General features: G+C 40.8%; 2 protein-coding genes across 24 annotated transcripts in view; one reads left to right on the forward strand and one right to left on the reverse strand.

Moving 5' to 3' along the window:
* Window positions 1-10,269, reverse strand: part of FARS2 (phenylalanyl-tRNA synthetase 2, mitochondrial) — a 632,301-nt gene extending 622,032 nt beyond the window's left edge. For 3 of the 19 annotated variants that reach the window (XM_058733118.1, XM_058733115.1, XM_058733112.1), the window contains exon 1: window positions 9,960-10,206. The gene's annotated coding sequence lies outside the window, so the exon portion shown is untranslated. Of the gene's footprint in view, window positions 1-9,933; window positions 10,216-10,251 lie in introns of those variants that run through there. The other 16 variants (XM_058733127.1, XM_058733126.1, XM_058733120.1 and 13 more) reach the window with 13 other exon arrangements.
* Window positions 10,270-10,408: 139 nt separating this feature from the next.
* The window catches only part of LYRM4 (LYR motif containing 4), a 172,017-nt gene continuing 159,526 nt past the window's right edge, over window positions 10,409-22,899 (forward strand). The window contains exon 1 of one of the 5 annotated variants that reach the window (XR_009262823.1): window positions 10,409-10,943. Coding sequence is in view for 2 of the 5 variants with exons in the window: in XM_058733133.1 (XP_058589116.1) it covers window positions 10,858-10,943 (86 nt within the window). In the remaining 3 variants the exon portion in view is untranslated. The remainder of the gene's footprint in view (window positions 10,944-22,899) is intronic. The other 4 variants (XM_058733133.1, XR_009262824.1, XM_058733135.1 and 1 more) reach the window with 4 other exon arrangements.

The raw sequence follows: 22,899 nt of genomic DNA on the forward strand, positions 1-22,899 counted from the left end.
CCCTCAGAAATAAATTATTGGAGAATACTATGAAAAATTATATTACAACAAACTGGACAACCTGGAAGAAACAGACAAATTCCTAGACACCCACACACTACCAAAATGCAAAGAGAAAGAAATAGAAAATTTGAACAGACCCATAACTAGTGAAGAAACTGAATCAGTTATCAAAAATCTCTCAACAAATAAGAGTCCTGGGCCAGACTGATTCCCAGGGGAATTCTACCAAACATTTAGAGCAGAGTTAATACCTATCCTTCTCAAGCTGTTCCAAAATATAGAAATGGAAGGAAAGTTTCTGGACTCATTCTATGAAGCCAGCATAACCTTAATTCCCAAGCCAGATAGAGACCCCACAGAAAAGAATTACAGGCCAATATCCCTGATGAACACGAATGCAAAAAATTCTCAACAAGATACTAGCAAATCAAATTCAACAGCATATAAAAAGAATTATTCACCAAGATCAGGAATTCACCAAGAATCCCAGGAATGGGATTCATTCCTGGGCTTCAGGGCTGGTTCGATACTCGCAAATCAAGCAATGTGATATGCCACATTAATAAAAGAAAGGATAAGAACCATTTGATCCTGTCAATAAATGCAGAAAAAGCATTTGACAAAATACAGAATCCTTTCTTAATAAAAACGCTCAAGAACATCGGGATAGAAGGAACATACCTAAACATCATAAAAGCCATATATGAAAAGCCCACAACTATTATCATCCTCAATGGGGAAAAACTGAGAACTTTCCCCCTGAGACCAAGAATACAACAGGGATGTCCACTCTCACCACTGTTGCTCAACATAGTGTTGGAAGTCCTAGCATCAGCAATCAGACAACAAAATGAAATAAAAGGCATCAAAATTGTCAAAGAAGTCAAACTTACACTTTTCACAGACAATATGATACTCTACATAGAAAACCTGACAGACTCCACCAAAAGACTGCTAGAACTGATACAAGAATCTAGCAAAGTCACAGGATACATAATCAATGTACAGAAATCAGTTGCATTTCTATACACCAATAATGAAGCAACAGAAAGTGAAATCAAGAAATCTATCCCATTTACAACTGCACCAAGAACCATAAAATACCTAAGAATAAACCTAACCAAAGATGTAAAATGTCTGTATGCTGAAAACTATAGGAAACTTATGAAGGAAATTGAGGAAGACACAAAGAAATGGAAAAACATTCCATGCTTATGGATGAGAATAACAAATATTGTTAAAATGTTAACACTACCCAAAGCAATCTACACATTCAATGCAATCCCAATCAAAAGTGCACAGGCATTCTTCTCAAAGCTAAAACAAACAATCCTAAAATTTGTATGGAATCACAAAAGACCCTGAATAGCCAGTTATATTGAAAAAGAAAACCAAAGCAGGAGGCATCACAATCCCAGACTTTAGCCTCTACTACAAAGCTGTAATCATCAAGACAGTATAGTATTGGCACTAAAAAGACACACAGACCAATGGAATAGAAAACCCAGAATTGGACCCACAAATGTATAGGCAACTAATCTTTGACAAAGCAGGAAAGAATATCCAATGGAAAAAAGACAGTCTCTTTAGCAAATGGTGCTGGGAGAACTGGACAGCAACATGCAGAAGAATGAAACGAGACCACTTTCTTACACCATACACAAAAATAAACTCAAAATGGATAAAAGACCTAAATGTGAGACAGGAAACCATCAAAACCCTAGAGGAGAAAACAGGCAACAACCTCTTTGACCTCAGCCGCAGCAATTTCTTGCTCAACACATCTCCAAAGGCAAGGGAAACAAAAGCAAAAATGAACTACTAGGACCTCATCAAGATAAATTCTGCACTGCAAAGGAAACAATCAACAAAACTAAAAGGCAACTGAAGGAATGGGAAAAGATATTTGCAAATGACATATCAGATAAAGGGTTAGTATCCAAAATCTACAAAGAACTTACCAAACCCAATACCCGAAAAACAAATAATCCAGTGAAGAAATGGGCAGAAGACATGAATACACACTTTTCCAAAGAAGTCATCCAGATGGCCAACAGACACATGAAAAGATGTTCAATGTCACTCATCATCAGGGAAATACAAATCAAAACCACACTGAGACACAATCTCACACCAGTCAGAGTGGCTAAAATGAACAACTCAGTAAACACCAATGTGGAGAAATAGGAACCCTCTTGCATTGTTGGTGGGAATGCAAACTGGTACAGCCACTCCGGGAAACAGTGTGGAGGTTCATCAAAAAAATTAAAAATAGAACTACCCTACGACCCAGCAATAGCACTACTAGAAATTTATCCAAAGGATACAGGAGTTCTGATTCATAGAGGCACATATATCCCAATGTTTATAGCAGCACTTTCAACAATAGCCAAATTATGCAAAGAGCTAAATGTCCATCAAGTGATGAATGGATAAAGAAGATGTGGTTTATATATACAATGGAATACTACTTGGCAATGAGAAAGAATGAAATCATGCTATTTGCAGCAATGTGGATGGAACTGGAAGGTATTATGCTAAGTGAACTAAGTCAGAGATAGATATCGTATGTTTTCACTCATCTGTGGATCTTGAGAAACTTAACAAAAGACCATGGGGGGAGGGAAGGGGAAAAAATAGTTACAAACAGAGAGGGAGGGAGGCAAACCGTAAGAGACTCTTAAATACAAGGGCGCCTGGGTGGCTCAGTCTGTTAGGTATCTGACTTCGGCTCAGGTCATGATCTCACAGTTTGTGGGTTCAAGCCCCGTGTTGGGCTCTGTGCTGACAGCTGAGAGCCTGGAGCCTGCTTCAGATTCTGTGTCTCCCTCTCTCTCTGTTCCTCTCCCACTCATGCTGTCTCTGTCTCTCAAAAATAAAATAAAACATTAAAAAAAATTTTTTTAAAGAGACTCTTAAATACAGAGAACTGAGGGTTGATGGGAGGTGGGGGAGAGGGGAAAGTGGGTATGAGCACTGAGGAGGGTAACTGGGTGTTATATGTAAGCCATGAGTCACAGGAATCTATTCTCAAAACCAAGAACACACTATATACACTGTATGTTAGCCAATTTGACAATAAATTACATTAAAAAAAAAAAAGATTGTGAAATAGAAAATCTGTATATTGGTCTCTGCCCCCAGTTCCTGGCTCCTAGAACCCTTATAATTTTCTAACCAATAAGAATCCTAGAAGCATCTCTTGTTCTAATATTTGGTCTTTGACCCTATCAACACAGGGATCACAAAACCCTTGAAAATTCCTAAGTGATAAGAGCACTAAGAGCATTGTTATTTCTAAAGAAGTGACCTTGGGTGGGCTCCTGTAAGGCTCCTGAAGGGACTGGTCACCAGAAAGACCAAGCCAGGATTAGATGCTCGGGATTATCAGCCCCATCCCCCCCCATCCCACTTCTCTAGTGAACAGAGGGGTTGAAAATGCTAATTGATCATGGCTACATGAGGAAGCTTCCATAAAATCCCAATAGTATGGGGTTTGCAAAGATTCCAGGTGGGTGAACACATCCACACAGGCGGGGCAGTTCACCCCAACTCCACAGGGACAGAAGCTCCTGCACTCAGGGCCCTCCCAGACCTCACCCAATGTATCTCTTCATCTGGCTGTTCATCTGTGCTCTTCATCACAGCCTTTAATAAACTGGTGAGTGTAAATGTTTCCTTGAGGTTTGTGAGCCTCTCTAGTAAATTACTCAAACCTGAGCAGAGAGTCACGGGAACCTCCAATTTGCAGCCAAATCCGACAGATGGCATGGGCAACCTGGGGATCCACTACTTGCAATTGGCATCTGAAATAGGAGGGTAGGGAGGGCAGTCTTAGGGGAATGAGCTTTACCCTGTGGAATCTGATGCTATCTTCAGGCAGTGTCAGGATTGAGTTGAACTGTCGGATACCCAGCTGGTGTCGCAGAGAACTGCTTTGGTGTCGGTAAAAAAAAGTCCCCACACATCAGGTGACCAGAAATGAAGTGTTCTGTTTGAACAGCTAAGGAGACGCACAGGAAAGAAACACACAGTAGGGAAGAACTGCAGGATTTTTCTTTACAAAGATATACCGTCCTTCCAAGATATCAGTAATATATCACAGAACTCCGTTTCTGTATGAGACATTGACCTAGTATTTCGTCAGTGACTAGCCAAACACAGGCTGCTGTGTGGTTTTTTTTCCTAAACAGAGTCAATCCTAAGTGCTGCAAATCCTAAGTGTTTTCTGTACACAACCACTGATCTGAACAAACAGATGGTGGTTATTACTCCCCACTCAAAAAAGTCAATCAGGGCTTCAAATCTGTCTTTATAAGAATTTTTTAAAATTTTTTTATGATTATTTTTGAGAGAGAGGAACAAAGCACAAGTCAGGGAGGGGCAGAGAGAGAGAGGACACAGAATCCAAAGTAGGTTCCAGGTTCCGAGCTGTCAGCACAGAGCCTGACACAGGGTTCAAACCCACAGACTGCAAGATCATGACCTAAACCAAAGTCAGACACTTAACTTGCTGGGCCACCCAGGTGTTCCTGTCTTTATAAGAATTACTGAAACGAGATGTTTGCAAACTGCCTGGCAAAGCTTTTGGAAAAGAATATAAACTTTAAATAAATAAGAGCTAGCATTATCATCACATAGAGCTAGTTGATGAACAATTCATTCTGAAATATACAAACAATAAGAAAATATAATTGCTCTAATTCACCCCTCATAACTAGTATGAAAAAGAATGCAGGTGATCTATAGCAGAGTATTACTATTAAAAAAAAAAAAAAAAAAAGGCAAGGGAGCTTGGGTAGCTCAGTCGATTCAACGTCCAAGTCTTGATTTCAGCTCAGGTCATAATCCCAGGTCATGGGATTGAGCTCCACTTTGGGCTTGGTGCTGAGCATGGACCCTGCTTGGGATTCTCTCTCTCTCTCTCTCTCTCTCTCTCTCCCTCTCCCTCTCTCTCTCCCTCCCTCCTCCACCTCTGTCCCTCTCCTCAACTCCATGTGCTCTCGCCCTTAAACAAACAAACAAACATTACCATAAACCACATTGTAAAAGAATTCCCATGTTGGTAAGAGTTTGTAGTAGGAAAAGATGGTTTCTTTCCTTCAGAAGGCAAAGAATTTGTTTAAAAAAAAACGCTCTAGAAGTAACATTTGATCTACTTTATACAAAATCAATTGTCAGTTTTATTGTTGTTGTCCAAAAGTAAGGGAACCTTTAGCCTCCAATCAATGAAGCTAGACTATCTAGCTGCTTTCTAACTTTCTTAGAGAACAGATTTTCTTAGGTAACACTCTCCAGAAAGGAGAGTCTCAGAAATCCCCCAAGAAGTAATGTCTGTTGCACACATGAACAGACAACCTAAAAAGGGCATTCGATTGAGGTCTTTTCTAAGACACGTTAATAGGAAAAAAAAATTTTTTTCTCTTACAAGGTTAAATAAAAAGCTAGTATAAAAAAATCAATATTTGAGATTTTCTGAATATTTGTTAGGAGCTAACCAGTTAGCTTTATAAATAAGTGGAATCCAACTAAATTAAAGTTCAGATATGGTTGAAATTTACCCATGTTATCCAAGAAAAATTAATACACTTCAAACTCCTGAAGCTTCCACTGAAGACTGTCTGTGAAGCAGTGTAGCATCATGGCTAGACAGATCAGGTCCTCGGCCAATGCCTACCCTCACTGCTTCCTAGCTGTGGAACATTCCGACTCAATAACCCAACCTCTCAGCTTCCCTGTCCTTAAATGAAGTTAACAGCTTTCTTTCCCATCAGGTCTCCAATCAACTGAGATCATACAAGTACGGAGCAGGTGTCCACCATCCAGGAAAGCTGCTGTGCCAGGCTTCCCAGCTGCATCTCCTGCACTCCCCCTCAAGTACCCTCCAACTCCCCCCTCACAAGTCTGTAGGCCTTGATCATCTTTCCCCAGACGTCACTCACTCTCTCTCTTCTACCCTTTCCAAGAGTTAAGCTTTATCCTGCAGTAACCATCGCACCCACACACCAAACCCTGGGATTCCTTTCAAGACCCAGCTCAAACATAAATTCTCTCAAGCCCAACATGAACACTACCTCCTACAAAAGCCCCCTAATTCCCACAGATTAACGCTTCTCTACCAGGCTGCATCCAATCACCTGGGGAATAAAAAACAAAAAAAAATTAAATTAAAAACAAAATCCTCCTGGAGCCTGGGCCATGCTGACTTTGTCAGTCTGAGGTGTGGCCCAGGCACTACCCATGGAAGTGACCTCTCATGCTGAGATTCCATGCTTCTCCTGAAGCACTTTATACTTTGTTTTAATTACATACAAATTGTACTTAAACTATAAACTCTTGGAAACCTAGATCAGTATTTGATTGATAGCCCTCAAATATCCACAGGAACTGTGGCTTGAACTAACAGGCTGGTCAACCATATGTTAAACACAGAGGTAAACAGAATTTCAGTACTCCTAAAATATAGGATTCAAAAGTATGGTTTAAAACAAAAACCTAACAACACCTAAAAAACTAACCTATATTTCAACAGATGTTAAAGTCTACTTATGTGAACTAGCCAATGTATAAGAAATAACTTATCCCCAAAACAGAAGAAACATCATTAAAACAAAGCAGGCACAGGACTAATCACGTCTGGTTTCACAGATGGTCCTTCCCATCCATCTCCCAGAGTTCCCTGAATGGGTCATGCTCCCTCATGCTCCAATTCTTTGAATATACACTACAACGTCTTACCACATTCTTCATCTGGGTTACTAACTAATTGGGGAAACACCTTCTATGATGGAAAGCCTCCCCTTAGGTCAAAATCCTAGTTGAATGGCCCTCTTCTGTACTCTCCAGACACTTGGTAACATAGCACCTGACAAAACAAATTAATACTTTGCTTCTCTAGTTCCCTGTCCAGTTCTGGGAGGACAAAAAGGCTCTGTTCACGGTAACTCCATCACCTTAGATAATGTATGGCACTTAAGAAGCATTCAATCAATATTGAATAAATGAAATCAAAAAGGACTTCAGTTTGTTCATCTGTAAAAAGGAGTTGATATCCAAGGTCTCTTCCAGCTTCACATTCCATTACAATGAAGGATCAATAAAAAAAAAAGTGAAAATTACATATAATAAAGACTTAGATCCATGTTTGGAGTGGAATAATTTCTAAATCATAGTATCACAAGTCACTCATTTATATAAGATTTTCTTTGCACATCATTTTAAGCCTGGGGAACCTGGGTGGCTCAGTCTGTTAAGCACCTGCCTTCGGCTCAGGTCATGATCTCACAGTTTGTGAGTTCAAGCCCTGCATCGCGCTCTCTGTTGTCAGTGCAGAGCCCACTTTAGATCCTTTGTCCCCCTCTCTCTCTCCCCTTCACCCCCTCATAAATAAATTAATAACTTAGTATTTAAGCTTAAGACAATAAATTGCTGTTACATTACTATGTTTAGAGAAATTTCTCTTCAAAAAGGATTAAGCGTTCATTAGCAATCCAGCAATCCTAATTTTAATATGAAGTAATACATCATTAAAACTTTTTTTTTCATGTTTATTTATTTTTGAGAGAGAAAGAGAGACATATCATAAGCAGGAGAGGGCAGAAAGAGAGAAACAGAATCCAAACTAGGCTCCAGGCTCAGAGCTGTCCGCACAGAGTCCGAAGCAGGGCTCAAACTCACAAACCCTGAGACTGTGACCTGAGCTGAAGTCGGACGCTTAACAGACTGAGCCACTCAGATGTCCCATACATCATTTTACATCGGTAGTTAAAGAACTGTAAATTTTTACATTTTGAGGCTTAAGTGGTAGTAGATGGGTACCACTAGCTAATAGTCATTACCCAAGAGAATACTCAGCCCAGAATAGAATGCATATTAAAGAACATATGAGTAAGTAATCCTCACGTACTGGCCTAATTCCTTTCAACCTCAAACAGAACTACTATTCAAAATAGTCATCTCTGCAATAAAGATGTACAAAAATAGAGATTTAGCTTTGGAATGCAATTTTTTTTTATTAGTTGTTCAAGACAACAATATCCAAGATGCTGGTAAATTATTTCAAATACAATAAAAATATTTTTGTGAGGACTTGGCTTGGAATCTACTGGGAAGCTATCACCGACCTAACCTCAACTATTCTTTGTACTAACAGATGACTAGCTACCCAAACTAAACTTTAAATATTTATTTGGAAAGCTTTCTTTGATTACGACAAAGTTAAAGTCCTTGACCTACATTAATTGTATAAATGATTAAATCACCTGATAATTAGACATAAACAACTGTATACAGTAATAATTATTCCAACCTTATTTTTTTTTTTTTTAAATTTTTTTTTTCAACATTTTTTATTTTTTATTTTTGGGACAGAGAGAGACAGAGCATGAACGGGGGAGGGGCAGAGAGAGAGGGAGACACAGAATCGGAAACAGGCTCCAGGCTCCGAGCCGTCAGCCCAGAGCCTGACGCGGGGCTCGAACTCACGGACCGCGAGATCGTGACCTGGCTGAAGTCGGACGCTTAACCGACTGCGCCACCCAGGCGCCCCTATTCCAACCTTATTTTATAGATGGAAGCAAAATATAATGCAATCCCAACTATTTTTTAAAGTTCATTCATTTAAGTAATCTCTACACTTTACACTGGCCTTCCTCCAACTCACAACCCCGAGATCAAGAGCCACATGATCCACTGATTGAACCAGCCAGGCAACACTACAGTTCCCAATATTTTTAAACAAGCCAAAATAACTTTTCTGGTTTTTGTTTTTCTTTAACCTTGATAGCTTTCTCTACTTTTAACTTGCAGGAACGTTGTAGTTTTCCCAGGTGCCCCATTTTATGTCATTAGCACTCATGTACCATACTATGAGAAAATGGCTCTAGATCTTACTCTGTAATAATCAATTGCCTTGGTCTTGAATCCTTTCAGTAATGCCAAGGATAAACTCAAAATATTAAAATCCCTTTCAGTAATTCTGAGGCAAGACTTGCCCAATGACCTGATCAACCTGCAAGAGTGACAGAAGCTTGACTACTCTGTAAAAAACCTAATTTTGATACTCACAGATGTGGGACACCTTTAAAAAAAAAATCAAACAGGAAACTGAAAAAGATTTTAATAGAAGTATGTTCTCTTCCATGCCTTTTTTTAAAATGCCATTGCATTATAACAAGTAATATTAACAAGAATATCTGGGTGCAAGGACACCAGGCTGCAAGTACACTAAAGTGCATCGAGATCAGAAAAGTGTTTCCATCTCTTACAGTTTTTGAAAATACGAGGTTTTGATATAAAGCAAGTGTCATTTTAAAACCAGATAAACTTAAAGAGATGAAATACAACCACAACTCAGTGGGTGAATTAAGATGGATGTTGAGGGAAACTTGTTTTTTACGTCTAAAGTTACTCCTACCTGTGATGTGAGCAAGAAAACTGTGGCTCTTCTAACGTTGTCTATGTAGACAGAAACACTCCCAAAATAAAACAGGTGCTTTACAAACACACCCAGTTTTAACTAGAACTAGCTCAGGCTTCTCTACGCCCGGTCCTACGTTCAAGAACCAGAACAACTAAATTTATCCACCAGGGTAACAAAGTGATTCTGAAGTGCTGATGTCTTCAGGGAAAGACCAAGAGAGAAAACTTAGCCATGAAGAACTTCGTGAGAAAACTTGCTCAGCTTCTAGTTTTGGGTCTGAAATTATCCCAAGAGAGTTCTTAAATCCTTTAAGTTTTCCCAATTAACCACTCACGCCACCCTATCTTTCGTACACATTAGATGACAAAAGTCCGCGGGACTCTTAAAAGCAAAACCTCGAAAGCTCAAAGAACACCCGGAAAGGGGGGGAAATTCCACGGCCAATAACTCTCCCCGCCACCACCGACCGCCCCTGTCGCACATCACGCTGCAGCGAGGCAAACACTCACCCACCGCTCGCCCAGGAGACACAAACCTGGGTGTTTCAAAATCTGAAGTGCGGTACGCTGCTTACTCTCCTGGGTGGTCTCTTACCCGCCGCACCCCCTCCCCACCTTAGAGATACCTCCCCAGCATGCTGGGCGCTGCCATTTTGACAAGAAAGGGGGCCTTGCTATCAAGGCCCTTAGCCGGTCGTCCTGAGCAGAGCCTAAGAACCAGGGAGTCCCTCACCTCTCGCCTCAGCGCCCCCCTACAACCCATCCCTATGCTCAGAAAGTTCCCTGTACAGGGGGTCCACAGACAGAGAGCCGTGAAGTAAAGGCAACCTGGAAAGCCCGCTCGGCCTCTCAGGCAGCGCGGAGGGCGGCCCCAGCGCAAGGGGCGGGTCATCTGCGGCCGAAGGCGGGGCGTCGACCCACCGCGCTCCTGGTAACCGTGGCAACGAGGCCTTGGGCCTTGCAGAGATAGCACTGGGAGCTGCAATATGAGACTAAATGTACCCGCCACGACCTAGGCAGTTCTCGAAGGCGCTCCTTGACGGGCAACGCGCACTCAATACTAGAGCCTCCGCCCTGCGTCCCTCCCCAGGCTCAGACCTTCCCCTGTGGCCGTCCCCCTTCTTCCCCCTCAGCTGCTGCACGCCTCCTCCCAGGCGCGGGCAGAGAACGGCAACGCCTCCCTGTCGGCACCTCCCCCTTAAGCTGCCCGAAGCCTGCCTGCGCCCGCCTCCCCAGCGGCGCGCGACGCCCAGCGCCCCGAGGTGCGGGCCGGTGTTCTTCTAGGTCGAGGTGCGGCCCGCTAGCGAGACCGAGCCCCACTGCATTTTCTTTTATTTCATTTCACTCGAGGTTTTGCACAAACTGAAGTTTTGTGGGTTAGGTTAAACTCGGGACCTCCTCGAAAAGGACCCTTTTTTTTTTTTTTCTTTCAAAATGGCAGCCTCCAGCCGCGCACAAGTGTTAGATCTGTACCGGGCGATGCTGAGAGAAAGCAAGCATTTCAGCGCCTACAATTACAGGTGACCCAGTGGGCGGCGAGGGCCGGGAGGTCCGGGGTGCGGGGAGCTCCTGTCCCGCGCCGGAGGCTTTGGAATGGGGACGCAAAGGCTCCGCCGCCGAAAACCTTGCCCCTGTCGACCAGCGTAGCTCTCTGAAACCTTCAGGGAAGAGCAGGGGGCTTGCCCTGTATTGTATTAAAGAATAGGTTCAAATCTTGTGAAGTTTTCCCCCAAATCGAATACCGTGGTTCTCTGGGAGTGTGGTTACTATTGTGTTTCTGTGGACGTGGAAACTGCAAGTGTTCAAGCTAGGACCCGTTTGTCGCATGTGTAGAGCTTCAGGATTGGAAGAGTTGATAGTGGAAGTAAGCAGTCAGTAGCACATGTCCGCAAGCTGAAGACTCGCTCTAGCCACTTCTTTAATAATAGCCTACGTGTCTTAACTAGCTTTCTTGGTTGCAAGAATCAGAATCAAATCACTTCTACTTAGGGCACTGGCTTTGCGGAGGGGGTCGGGCGAGGGCAGGGTTTGTAAAGGAAATTCAAGTAGCGGTAAAGGAACGAAAGTCTCACAATCTTCCAGGAGCTGAAACGTTTCCCTTGGTCTCATAAGATGGGGATACAGCCTTAAAAATCTTAGTAGCAGAAGGATGAGAGTCTAAACTTACATCCCTCAGTGTGTTGCACGACTTTCTCTGTGCCTGCCCCTTCCTCGTATATACTCTTGAGTTCCTTATACTCTTCATATATTTTTTGGTCTACCTCCCAGCCTCTGCTTCCTTTTTTGCTTCCTTATAACTTCTGACCCATCGGTACTGTTAATGGATTCTGTCTCTGCGTCCTTTCAGATTTGGTGTTTCCTACCAACTACCTGATCCTGTCTGAGTATGAGCCATATTTAGGCGAGATCTGACTTTGGGTGATTGGCCAGGCCAAGTGTCCTAGGAGAGAGCCTACCCTTGGAAAGATCTGGTTAGATAGGCGCCACCCTCCCAGTGAGTATATGAGCTGTGAGGCCCTATAAGTAGACCCAGTACAATGTAGGTTATGGAACACTAAACCTCTCAAGCAGTGGCTAATTTTTAGATACCTGCATGGTAAAGGTATTCATCCTATAAAAATTTGAGAACATCTGGACCATACCAGTGAGACCAAATTTACCCAGTCAAATGGCTGACAGAAACATTTCATGAGAGACCGTGGTTTTACTTAATGACTTTGCCTTTGGAAGGTAAGGTTTATAAATATCAGGAATACTGGTAGAATTTTTAACAATTAACCTAGTACTTAGCACCAAGACTTCACCAAATCTATTGAAGAAACCCACAAAATATGCAAGTGAATAAATGGTAACCAGTTATTTACATTACATTCTGGAAGAAGATATTTTGTCATTTAAGTTTACTGAGCATAAGCAAGAATTAGGAATAGGCACACAGGTCACACACTGAAGAGACAGCAGCAGGGATAGGGTAGGTGAGAAAGCACATTGTGGAAAAGTCAAGTACGAGCCCTCAGAGAATATATAACCTTCAACAAGTCGCTCAACCTTAGTATTTCAATTTTCTTGTTTGTAAAATTAGCCTGTTGGACTAGGTAATCTCTAAGGACTCTTACATTTCTAAAAATCCATTCGGAAATGATTTATGAGCCAGGTGGTGAAATGTACACTTGAGGCAAAGTTTTATCCAGTGAATAAATGCCAAGTCAACAGGAGTAAACTGCAGGAAAATCATTCAAAGCTCATAGGCAGAAAATTGGAAATGAGTTTCTGTATGAGCCACTGTAAAGTAATAGACATTTAGAAAGTAGTTGCTCAAATTATACTTTGAGTAATGCTTTTGAACCAAATTTATTAAATACATGTAAATGTATTAACTGTAGGGATCTGGTAATCATTTTACACTTTCTTGAAATCATGGACCTAAAACCTGAGATTCCTACCAGTATGTCTAAGATAATAAATGTACTTTTTACAAAATAATCTTGTATATTAAGGCTATGTCTTATGAATTTCAAAGACATCCCCTTCCCCCTTGTAAAGTTCTTTCTATTGTCTTTAAACATTCTTTAAACAGTCTTGTCTTGAGTTCATCCTCTTTTGAGATTCAGCTCAATCATGACCTTCTCAGGACAGAGGTTTTCCTAATTTCCCTCATCCACAACCCCACCTCCATCTAAACAGGTCCTTTTCCTAAGTGTCATTTTACTTCAGTGCTTCCAAAAACTTTGCCTCTGCCATACCAAAACCTAGATATAGAAAGATGAGAGCTTTGGGCTCAGCAAGGCCCATCAGTGGCTTTTTTAACAGACCTTTGTGGGACACAGTTATAGAAACCATTTTTGCAAACTGTGTTAAGTGCTGTGATGGGCATGCACAGGGGATAGAATCAAGAATATATTGGATCAAAGGCATAAAGCAGCATAGTATGTTCAGATAACAACAAACAGCAGAAGACTGTTTAATTTCTGAAGAGTTAAGTGTGATTCATGAGGTGACAGAGGATGAGACTAAGGGTAGAAAGGGCCACATACATATTGAAGGACCTAGGCACCATGCCTTGGACATGGACTTTATTCTTAGCTAACGGGCAACCAATAAAGCATTTTATTTTTTTTTTTTAACATTTTTATTTTTTATTTTTGAGACAGAGAGAGACAGAGCATGAACGGGGAGGGGCAGAGAGAGAGGGAGACACAGAATCCGAAGCAGGCTCCAGGCTCCGAGCCATCAGCCCAGAGCCCGACGCGGGGCTCGAACTCACAGACCACGAGATCGTGACCTGAGCTGAAGTCAGATGCTTAACCGACTGAGCCACCCAGGCGCCCCTAAAGCATTTTAAACCAGAGAGAGACATGGCCAGATTTACGTTTTAGGGAGATCACTGGCAGTAGTGTAGAAGATAATTTTGAGAGCTAGATACAAGGACACCAAATGGAAGTTCATTACAGCGGTGCTGAGGAGAGATTAGGGTCTTAATGAAGGCAGGAATAGTGGATGATAGAGAAAAAAAGGCATTTTAATATAGGATAAAATTGTTAGAACGCTATAAATGATTGGATTCAGGAAGAAGGAAGAGAATCCAAGCAGAGTCTAGAATCACAACCAGGCTACTAGTTAAGAGGAGGCACAGAAAGATTAAGTGTAAAGTTCTGCCATTAACTGACTTAAAGAAATAGCTGGTCTTATGACAAGAAGACTCCTAAATACATCTTAGGACATCTTGAGTAAATGTCATCTGATGTGCAGCAAAGGCGGTTATGCACAAGCATCTACAGCTCAGGGGAGCAAACAGGGCCAGAGTTACTATCATCACTTATTTGCTGTGTGACCCTGGGGAAGTCATTTCACGTCTCTGTTTTGCAGTTTCTTAATCTATAACACAGAGATAATGATTTATCTCTCATACAGTGATAGAGGTTTAAATGAGTTAATACATGTCAAGTGCTTACAATTATGCCTGGCACAGAGTAAGTACCCAGTAAGTGGAATTATTATCTTAAGAGGAATTAAAATCTTGGTATTAGGTGAAATTTACAGGAAGAGTATTTAGGGCAGTAGCTCTCAACCAGGGGCAATTTTATTTGACAATGTCTGGATATATTTTTGTTGTCACAGCTTGAGTGGGAGGATGCTGCTAGCATCTAATAGCTAGAGGCCAGGGATGCTGCTAAACACAAGAAAGCCCCCCATAATAAAGAATTACCTGGGGCCACCTGGGTGACTCAGTCAGTTGAGTGTCCAGTTGATCTTAGCTAGGTCATGATCTCAGGGTTTGTGAGATCAAGCCCCACATCAGGCTCTGGGCTGATAGCATGGAGCCTGCTTGGGATTCTCTCTCTCTCAAAAATAAATAAATAAACTTTAAAAACAAATTATCTGTTCCAAAATGTCAAACATGCTAAGACTGAGAAATCTTGGTATATGGTGAGAAAATTAGTGGGCTAAGGATGCTGTTCTAGAGAACATCAAAATTTAAGGAATTAGACAATGAAGAGCCACTTAAGGACAAAGAAGAGCCACTTAAGGAGACCAAGAAGACATAGTCTAAGGATATGATCCTCAAATTTAATGGTCTCAGGATCCTTTTACATTCTTATATATAACTGAGGACCCCAAGAGCTTTTTTGTGTGCAGCATAGTTATCAAAATCGTATTAAAAATTAAAACTAAAACATTTTAAAACACCTATCTTTAAATGAAATAATAAGCCCCTTACAGACAAACATAAATAGCATTTTTATGAAAAATAACTTTTTCTTCCAAATTAAAAATTAATGGCAAGAGTGACATTATTCAACAGTTTTGCAAATCTCTTTAACGTTTGTCTTAATAAAAGAAGAGTACATTCTTCTATTTGTTTCTGCCTTCGGCCTCTTGCTGTATCGCATGTCATTTAGCCTCTGGGAAATTTCACCATACACTCATAAGAGAGTGAGGAAGAAACAAGCAAATATCTCCTTGATATTGTGAAAATACTTTTCCTGATGAAGCTGCTGAAAGGTCTCAGAGACCCCCAGTGGCCCCTGAGCCACACTTGGATAAGTACTCTAATGTCTAAAAGGGAGAAGAGAACAAGCAGAGAGAGTAGTGTCACAGAAGTCAAGATAGTCCCATGTTTGGGGAAAGTGGTTGTGGTCAGGGTCACTTGCTTTAGCAAGGTCTAATTAATAAAGATGGAAATGTGGTGTCCCTGTTTTGGGCAGTATGGAGATCTCTAGGGACCTTTACCAGAACAGTGCCAGTGGCTAAGGCAGAACCCAGATTATGGGGCTTGAGAAGTGAATAAGAAGGAAGTAAACAGCCACAGTGAGTGTAAACCAACCCGCCACCGCAGGAAGTCTCTTTAACGTGATATGGGAGTTTGGCTAACTTCGAGAGCGGGGCCGCACAAAAGGTGAGAGGCAGAGTATCTGACAGCATGGTTGGTCCTGGGACTGGAGGGGGAACCCTTTCTCATCAGTTAGGGTGACAGAAGTGACCATGTGGGAAGGTTGGGAAGTTCACATGATTCGTGCCATGCCTGATTGCCAGTGTCTGGATAAACTGGAAAGTAAGTGGATGTTGAGGAAGCACTGTGTTGTCAGATTTATTGTTATACATATCAAATACTGTCGTAGTTGTAGGTGTACTTGTCTCAACCATTTGTTCTTTGAATGCCTGTATTCCGTTCCTATCTTATGTCTGTATTTCTAGTGCTTAACACAATAACGGCCTAGTATATACTTATGAATATTTGTTGAAAAGCAAGAGGAAATTGTATTCAGAGGTAATTTTTATCAGCCATTTTCCTATTACACATTAAAAATATTGTAAAATGTGGGGCACCTGGGTGGCTCAGTTGGTCACACGTCCGACCCTAGATTTTAGCTCAGGTCATGATCTCACAGTTTGTGAGTTCAAGCCCCACATCCGGGCTCTGTGCTCACAGAGTGGAGCCTGCTTTGGATCCTCTATCTCCCTCTCTTTGCCCCTCCCCCACTCACACTTTTTTCTCTCTCTCTCTCTCAAAAATGTTTTAAATATTAAAAAAATATTTTAAAATGTGAGACAAAGCAAAAATAATGCCCATGTGCTTACCAAACTGAGTGTCAGAACTTCTTTTTTGGTAAATTTTTGAGTATTATATAGTTCCTGTAACACTAAGCACTGTGGTAGGAGCTGCAAATCAAAATTAGCCTCCCATTAATGGTACGAAAATGGTAAGTACTGTTGACCTTAAAAAACAAAAGAGCCCTTTATATTACCAGCATAATGAGTTCCTTTGGGAATAGCAGAGGAATTGTGATTCAGGACTTGCAAGCTGTGGCAAACTATAGGCCAGCCAGTCTGGAGAACTCAGGAGAGGAACATTACAGAGAAAAAGGAAGAGGTTGGTAGGGGCTGCTTGGAACAAAAGACTGTTGGAGGGTGGCGATGGCTTCTTATTGGCTGAGTCGTGGCAGTTTCTCCTTGGCAGGGCTGTTGCTGGGCAAGGAGAAAACCTTCCTTCCTTCCGCTGGAGTAGCAAAGTGAACTAGACCAAAAGTTCATGGGTGAGCAGTCCCCCTACGGGACTTCTCACCTGCATTTTAAATAAGATTTCCCTCCACTAATTTTCATAGTATCATCAGGAGTTTATCAGTAAAGTACAAAGGAGGAAAGCCTGACCTCATAAACACCACCTTAAAAATAGATATCATTAAGAATGCTTTTGACTATAAGTAATAGAAAACCTTTACACAGTACTCAAGTAAAGGGTTTATTCTCACATAGAGAAGATCTGGAGGTATGTACCTCTTTGAACTGATTTAGCCGCTAGATGATAAGATGTCTGAGTGTTCATTTTCCTCTCATGCATATGCCTGATGGTTGTAAATGGCTGTCAAGGTTCCAAATATCATATCTTTATGCAAGGCAAGAAGAAGAAAGAAGGATATCCCAAACAGGAAAGAGTAAGTTTTCTTTTCACAAGGAAAGGGTAAACTTGCCTGCAACCTTTCTAGTGAACTTCTGGTTACAGCACTGACCAGGACTCTTACAGTTTTATCGCTTGCTGAGCATGAGGCTGGAAAATAAGGATATAGCTATTCCAGGCTCTGCAGTGGAAGGCAGCAAGAGAAAAGAGTTGGGAATGACTGCTGGGCCAGCCAACACTTGGTGTCTTCCATAGCTGGGGGCATGTAGACATGGGTGGAGGAGCACACCAGGCACAGACGATGAGGTACTGGGGAAGTAAAACACAAGGGCACATCAGAACCAGAGGTAGGTAACTGGCTGAAGCATTAGATTGGAGTTCCATCATAGATGACTTTAAGTGCTCAGTAAAATAGCCAGCAAGTGATAAAATGGGTCTAAAAGAAAAGTAAAGACAGAAAGGATAAACGGCTTGACTAAGGTCTCACAGCTGGTAACTGACAGAATAGGAGCTAAAAAGCTTCCCAGCCCCCAGTGCACTGTTATTTCTATTGACTCCACGCTTTTCCGTGGAAAATTCCTACAACCCCATGCATCCTTGACTTGACCTTCAGAGGTTTTAGAAACATCAATCCAAAGGTATTTATTTTCATGGTTTCTTTTACAGCTGAAGTAGCTAAATAGACTCTTTAGTTTCGTGACTGATAAACTGCTAACTGTTGATAAATGTCAGGTCTCCAGTACTACCTGCTACACAATTGAAGGCAACATTATTGAAGTCCCTGATTGCAGTCTTAACAAATGGACTAAATAATGATTCCTATTTAGTGATCTGTTCTCTTTGAACTAGAAGCTGAGGACATGGAACCTGGAGCTTCTGGACACAGCAGGAACCAAGTAGAGGGTTTACTTCACAGGTTTCTATACTCATTGTTGCAGATCTTTTCACATTAACAACCTTTTCTGCCCCATGTGCTACTGATTGATCAAGAATGTAAGGTGAATAATACTAACTGATGTGAATAGTGTTAACACTAAGCACCTTTCTAAAACACCTTTCTTTCTAACACACCTTTCTAAGATAGGACAGCTCTACTAAAGACCTTACTGCCAAATAGTCTTTGGACAAATCAGTTTGTTTCTAACAGTTCCTGGCCTTTCATAGTATGTATGTTATTGCACTAGAGCCTCAGACTAGATAGAATAGAAACACAGGGTGGCCCTGCAGTTATAAGATCATAGTATGGTTGGGCCTAAACATAGGACAGCTCAAGAAACTCAACAGAAGAAACAAATGCAAATTGAAACAGTGACCAAACACAGGAGATTTGCTAAACGTAGTGGCTTTGAATGAGACACTTGTCACACAGATGGATGTTTTGCCAGACTCCTATATCATACAGATATTGTGAAAATAACGCTATAGTGATTGTGTCAGTTCTCTGGCCCTACCGTTGACTTCAGCTGTAGCTTCGTACATCTGTTCTCATGTAGAAACTTTAAATCCTTAAATATGTTTTTCATTTTTATAAAGATAATTTTAGCCTCCCCACTGAAACATTCTTTACTTTGTTCTCAAAGTAAAACCTGCCTTTAACCAGAAGTTTCTGATGTGTGGGAAATTACCCAGGAACTCTTGTTCTTTTGCACCTCTTCTTCCCTCACTCAGTTTAGAGCCATGCATTCATGCCACCTGGGACAGCCCTCAGGTTGGCGAGCATTAAGTGTTGCATTTTGCTTTTTGCTATTTTTAGCAAGATTGTTAGGATTCCCCCCATCCCTCTGTAAAAAGTTTTGCCTCTTGTGTCTTGAAATGCATGTATAACCACAGAATTCTGTAATAAACAGCCAGATGAGAGTTTTGCTCAGAAATGTTGAACAAATCATACCTCTCTGTGAATTATATTACAGGCTATGAAAGTTACAGAGGAGGAGAGCAATAAAAAAGAAAAAGACAACTATTAAATTTTCTAAGTTCTTCCCAAATTTAGCCTTAAATTTGAACTCCTAAGTCAGCTCATAGCACTTTATTAGAAGTGTTCTTACCTGATCCCTTCTCTCTATAAAGTTCCACAACAACTCAACAACTAGAGACAGTTCATTTGTGCTAAAGAATAACAGCTTCTTAGACTCTTCAAAGAAGGATTATTCATTATTGTTGAATACGCTTGAAATCCCCCACAAAAATTTTTTTTTCGGGGAGCGTGGGTGGCTCAGTCAGTTAAGCGTCCGACTTCAGCTCAGGTCATGATCTCGCAGTCCACAAGTTCGAGCCCCGCGTTGGGCTCTGTGCTGCCAGCTGAGAGCCTGGAGCCTGCTTTGGATTCTGTGTCTCCCTCTCTCTCTGCCCCTCCCCAATTCGTGCTCTGTCTCTCTCTGTCTCAAAAGTAAATAAACGTTAAAAAACATTTTTTTTAATTTTTTTTTCTTTCATGGTTGCTAAGTTCTGCCATGTTGAGTCATCATGATTTTGAAAAATAAGTAAAAATTGTATAGATAACTCAGAGAAGAAAATATTTAAGATGTTCACCTGCCTGAATGGGGGAGGGAGATAATGTATTATTTTTTACCCTTAACAGTAGAGAGAAGTGTTAAAAAATTATTAGATCTATGTGTCATTGTTGACTTAGTGCAGTTTATAAGAATTTCCAAATTGCACTTATTCTATTTATACTTCCTCTTAGCCCCTAAAGCATTTTTAAAACTTGGAAGAATACATATAATAAAACACAATAAAATGAAATAATTGTTATAATTAAAAAATAATAAATGAGAAAAGCAGGGCAAAGAGAAAATAAAGGTAGAGAATATATAAGAAAGTAAAGTTAGAACACAAATACAATTATAAGTCAATAGGACTTCCATAAAGTATCTTTAAATTATTGTGTTGTACTAGGGTATACTTTTTTTTTAATGCAAGTGTACTTAAAAACATTTTGTTTGAAAACTGCTGTAATGAGCACCATAGAAAATTGCCTGCCTCTTAATGACTTGCATCAGTAACCTTATGACTACTTTGCCTTGGGTGAAAGGTACTTCATCTCCTGTTTCTTGTCTTCTATGACCCCTTTGCTGACACTGAATCCCATTTCATCAGATCATAGATTTTTATATATGTCTTAGCATTTATGTTTTCAATTAACTGGTTCCTAGCCAATTTAGGAAAATCCTTCAGAAACCAAATTAAGTAATACAACTAGATCAGTTACATGGATCAAACTGAATTTCTGGATTTAGCAAGAATCAGCTAAAGTAAGATGGGTCCTCCTGGCTTTTGTTTATATTAGCAATAGGCATGCCTTCAATAGGGTTCTTTCAGTTGATCTCTCCCCTCCAATTTTGAGAATCAGATTTAGAATTTCCAAAGTTACAATTAATGTATATCACTGTGATATCTTGATTATCTATGTGGCTTCATCACCACTTATTATTGGAATTGTCTTTGAAAGTATAGTAGTTTTTTTTCACTCAGAATACTTTGAGATTTAAACAAAAAAAAAAAAAATAGCTCATAGAAATGTCTTTCATGACAAAAGAGAAACAAAAGTTGCAGTGACTTGATCCTAGGTCTTCTCCTTTGTTTTCTTTTACCCCTTATTTCTTTCCCTAACGTTATCATTCCTGAACTAATTTGCTTTAAATGTTGTTTTCACTATTACGAATGAGAATCATGAGCAAGGCAGTCTTGACTTACAAAGATTCCTGGGCAGGGCACCTGGGTCACTCAATCAGTTAAGCGTCTGACTCTTGGCTTCAGCTCAAGTCATGATCTCAAAGTTTCATGAGTTCAAGCCCCATATTGGACTCTGCGCAGGCAGTGTAGAGCCTGCTTAAGATTCTCTCTCTCCCTCTCTTTCTGACCCTCCCCCACTCACTCTGTCTGCTGTCTCTATCTCTCTCAAAATAAAGAAATAAAACTTAAAAATATATATATATAAGAAAGAAAGATTCCTGGCCTTTGAATCAAGAAACTTATTTCAGGGATACTTTGGCTGGCTTAGTTGGTAGAGCATACCACACTTGCTCTTGGGGTCATGAATGAGTTTGAGCCCCATGTTGCATATGGAGATTACTTTAAAAAAAAAAAAAAGCAAACTTGTATTCACATTTGAAGTCAACTAGCTACTAGCTCTGTGATTGTTATTTACTCCCCAGTACAGTGTCTGTAAATTGAGAATGCTGACATTGCAAAACTTTCTAGCAGAATGTTTGGCATACAGCAGGTACTCCAAAAATCACTTCTGTGTTTCAGCAGATACAAGTTAATTAGCTACTACATAGTGATCTTTTATACTGACTATCCAACTGCCAAATCTTTGGGATTTGTAGTAGCCAACAGTCATGTAACCATTTCAGTTAAACTGTGGAGTCCCATTCGGTAATACATAGTTTTGGTATGATGGTTTAAGCCTTCATTCAGCTAACATTCTTTGGATACCTGCCATGTGCCAGACCTTTTGCCCCTGCTGGCGGTACAGAGATAAACAGAACATGATCTTTGCCTGAGAGGAGCTTCACGGTTCAGTGCATACAGTAATGCACTCACTGAGGATTTTACAACACTGTGGTGGCAGTGTGCTGATAGAGAACTGAGCAGCACATCGTGGGAGCAGACAGACGGTGCAACGAAGCCTGTCCAGAAAGGGGAGTGAGGTTTAGAAAGCAATGGTAGTTGGTCTGAGCTGTGAGGATTCAGTAGGGATTTGCTGGTGAAGGGGAAGCAGAAGCAGAGGGGACATGTGTGGGAAAGACAAAAAACAAAAAGAATGTAAATGGTGCCAGGTGTGAGAAACTGCCAGCAGTCTGGTGCCACTGATGACAGTAGGTGAGGGTAAGAATAGACAGATCATAGAGGTGGGACCACAGATGACAGAACCCTGCATGCCAGCCTGCTGGGGTATGTTACTAGACAGCAGAAAGCCCTTAGGTATTTCAACCAGACTCCAGGTACACCTTTAGCTGGATCACCCTAAACATGAAGGAGACAATACACAGATGCCAGTGCGGAGGTAATGGCATTAGTTTAGTTTAGTCAGATGATGTTGAAGGCCAAACTGAGCAATGGTGCTTAATGGAAAGAAGAAACTGGTTTTGAGATGTGTTGAGAAATAGAATTAGCTGTTCCTCGTGATTGGTTGAATATGTTGGATTAGAGAGAATGACTTGAGTTTCAGTTAGCAGAATGTAATCGTAAGGAGAAAGACCATTCCAGATGAAGCCTCACATTTCAGGGGCACTGCCTCCTTGGTACAAGGACATTTTCTATAGGTGCCTTTGTGTGCAGTGGTATAGCTTCAGGAGAGTTTCTGGACATTTCAGGCACGCTTCGAAAGCACCTCTTTGGCCCTACATGCTAACTTAATGTGCAACACTATATATACACTTATCTCACTTTTCTTTCTCCGATTAATGTGTCTTTCATATATTAATTTACTTAATTTGCCAGTTATTGTTCATCGATGTTCCGTTAGTTCATTGTATCTGTTCTCAGAGTAATTATTTATTCTTTTTAATAGATGCCTCATTAGATGTCATTAATGCATCTATTACCCCTATATTCTTTTGTTTCTAGGGTAATTT

The sequence above is a fragment of the Neofelis nebulosa genome, chromosome 6 (assembly GCF_028018385.1).
Source record: "Neofelis nebulosa isolate mNeoNeb1 chromosome 6, mNeoNeb1.pri, whole genome shotgun sequence".
Classification (NCBI taxonomy): Eukaryota; Metazoa; Chordata; class Mammalia; order Carnivora; family Felidae; genus Neofelis; species Neofelis nebulosa.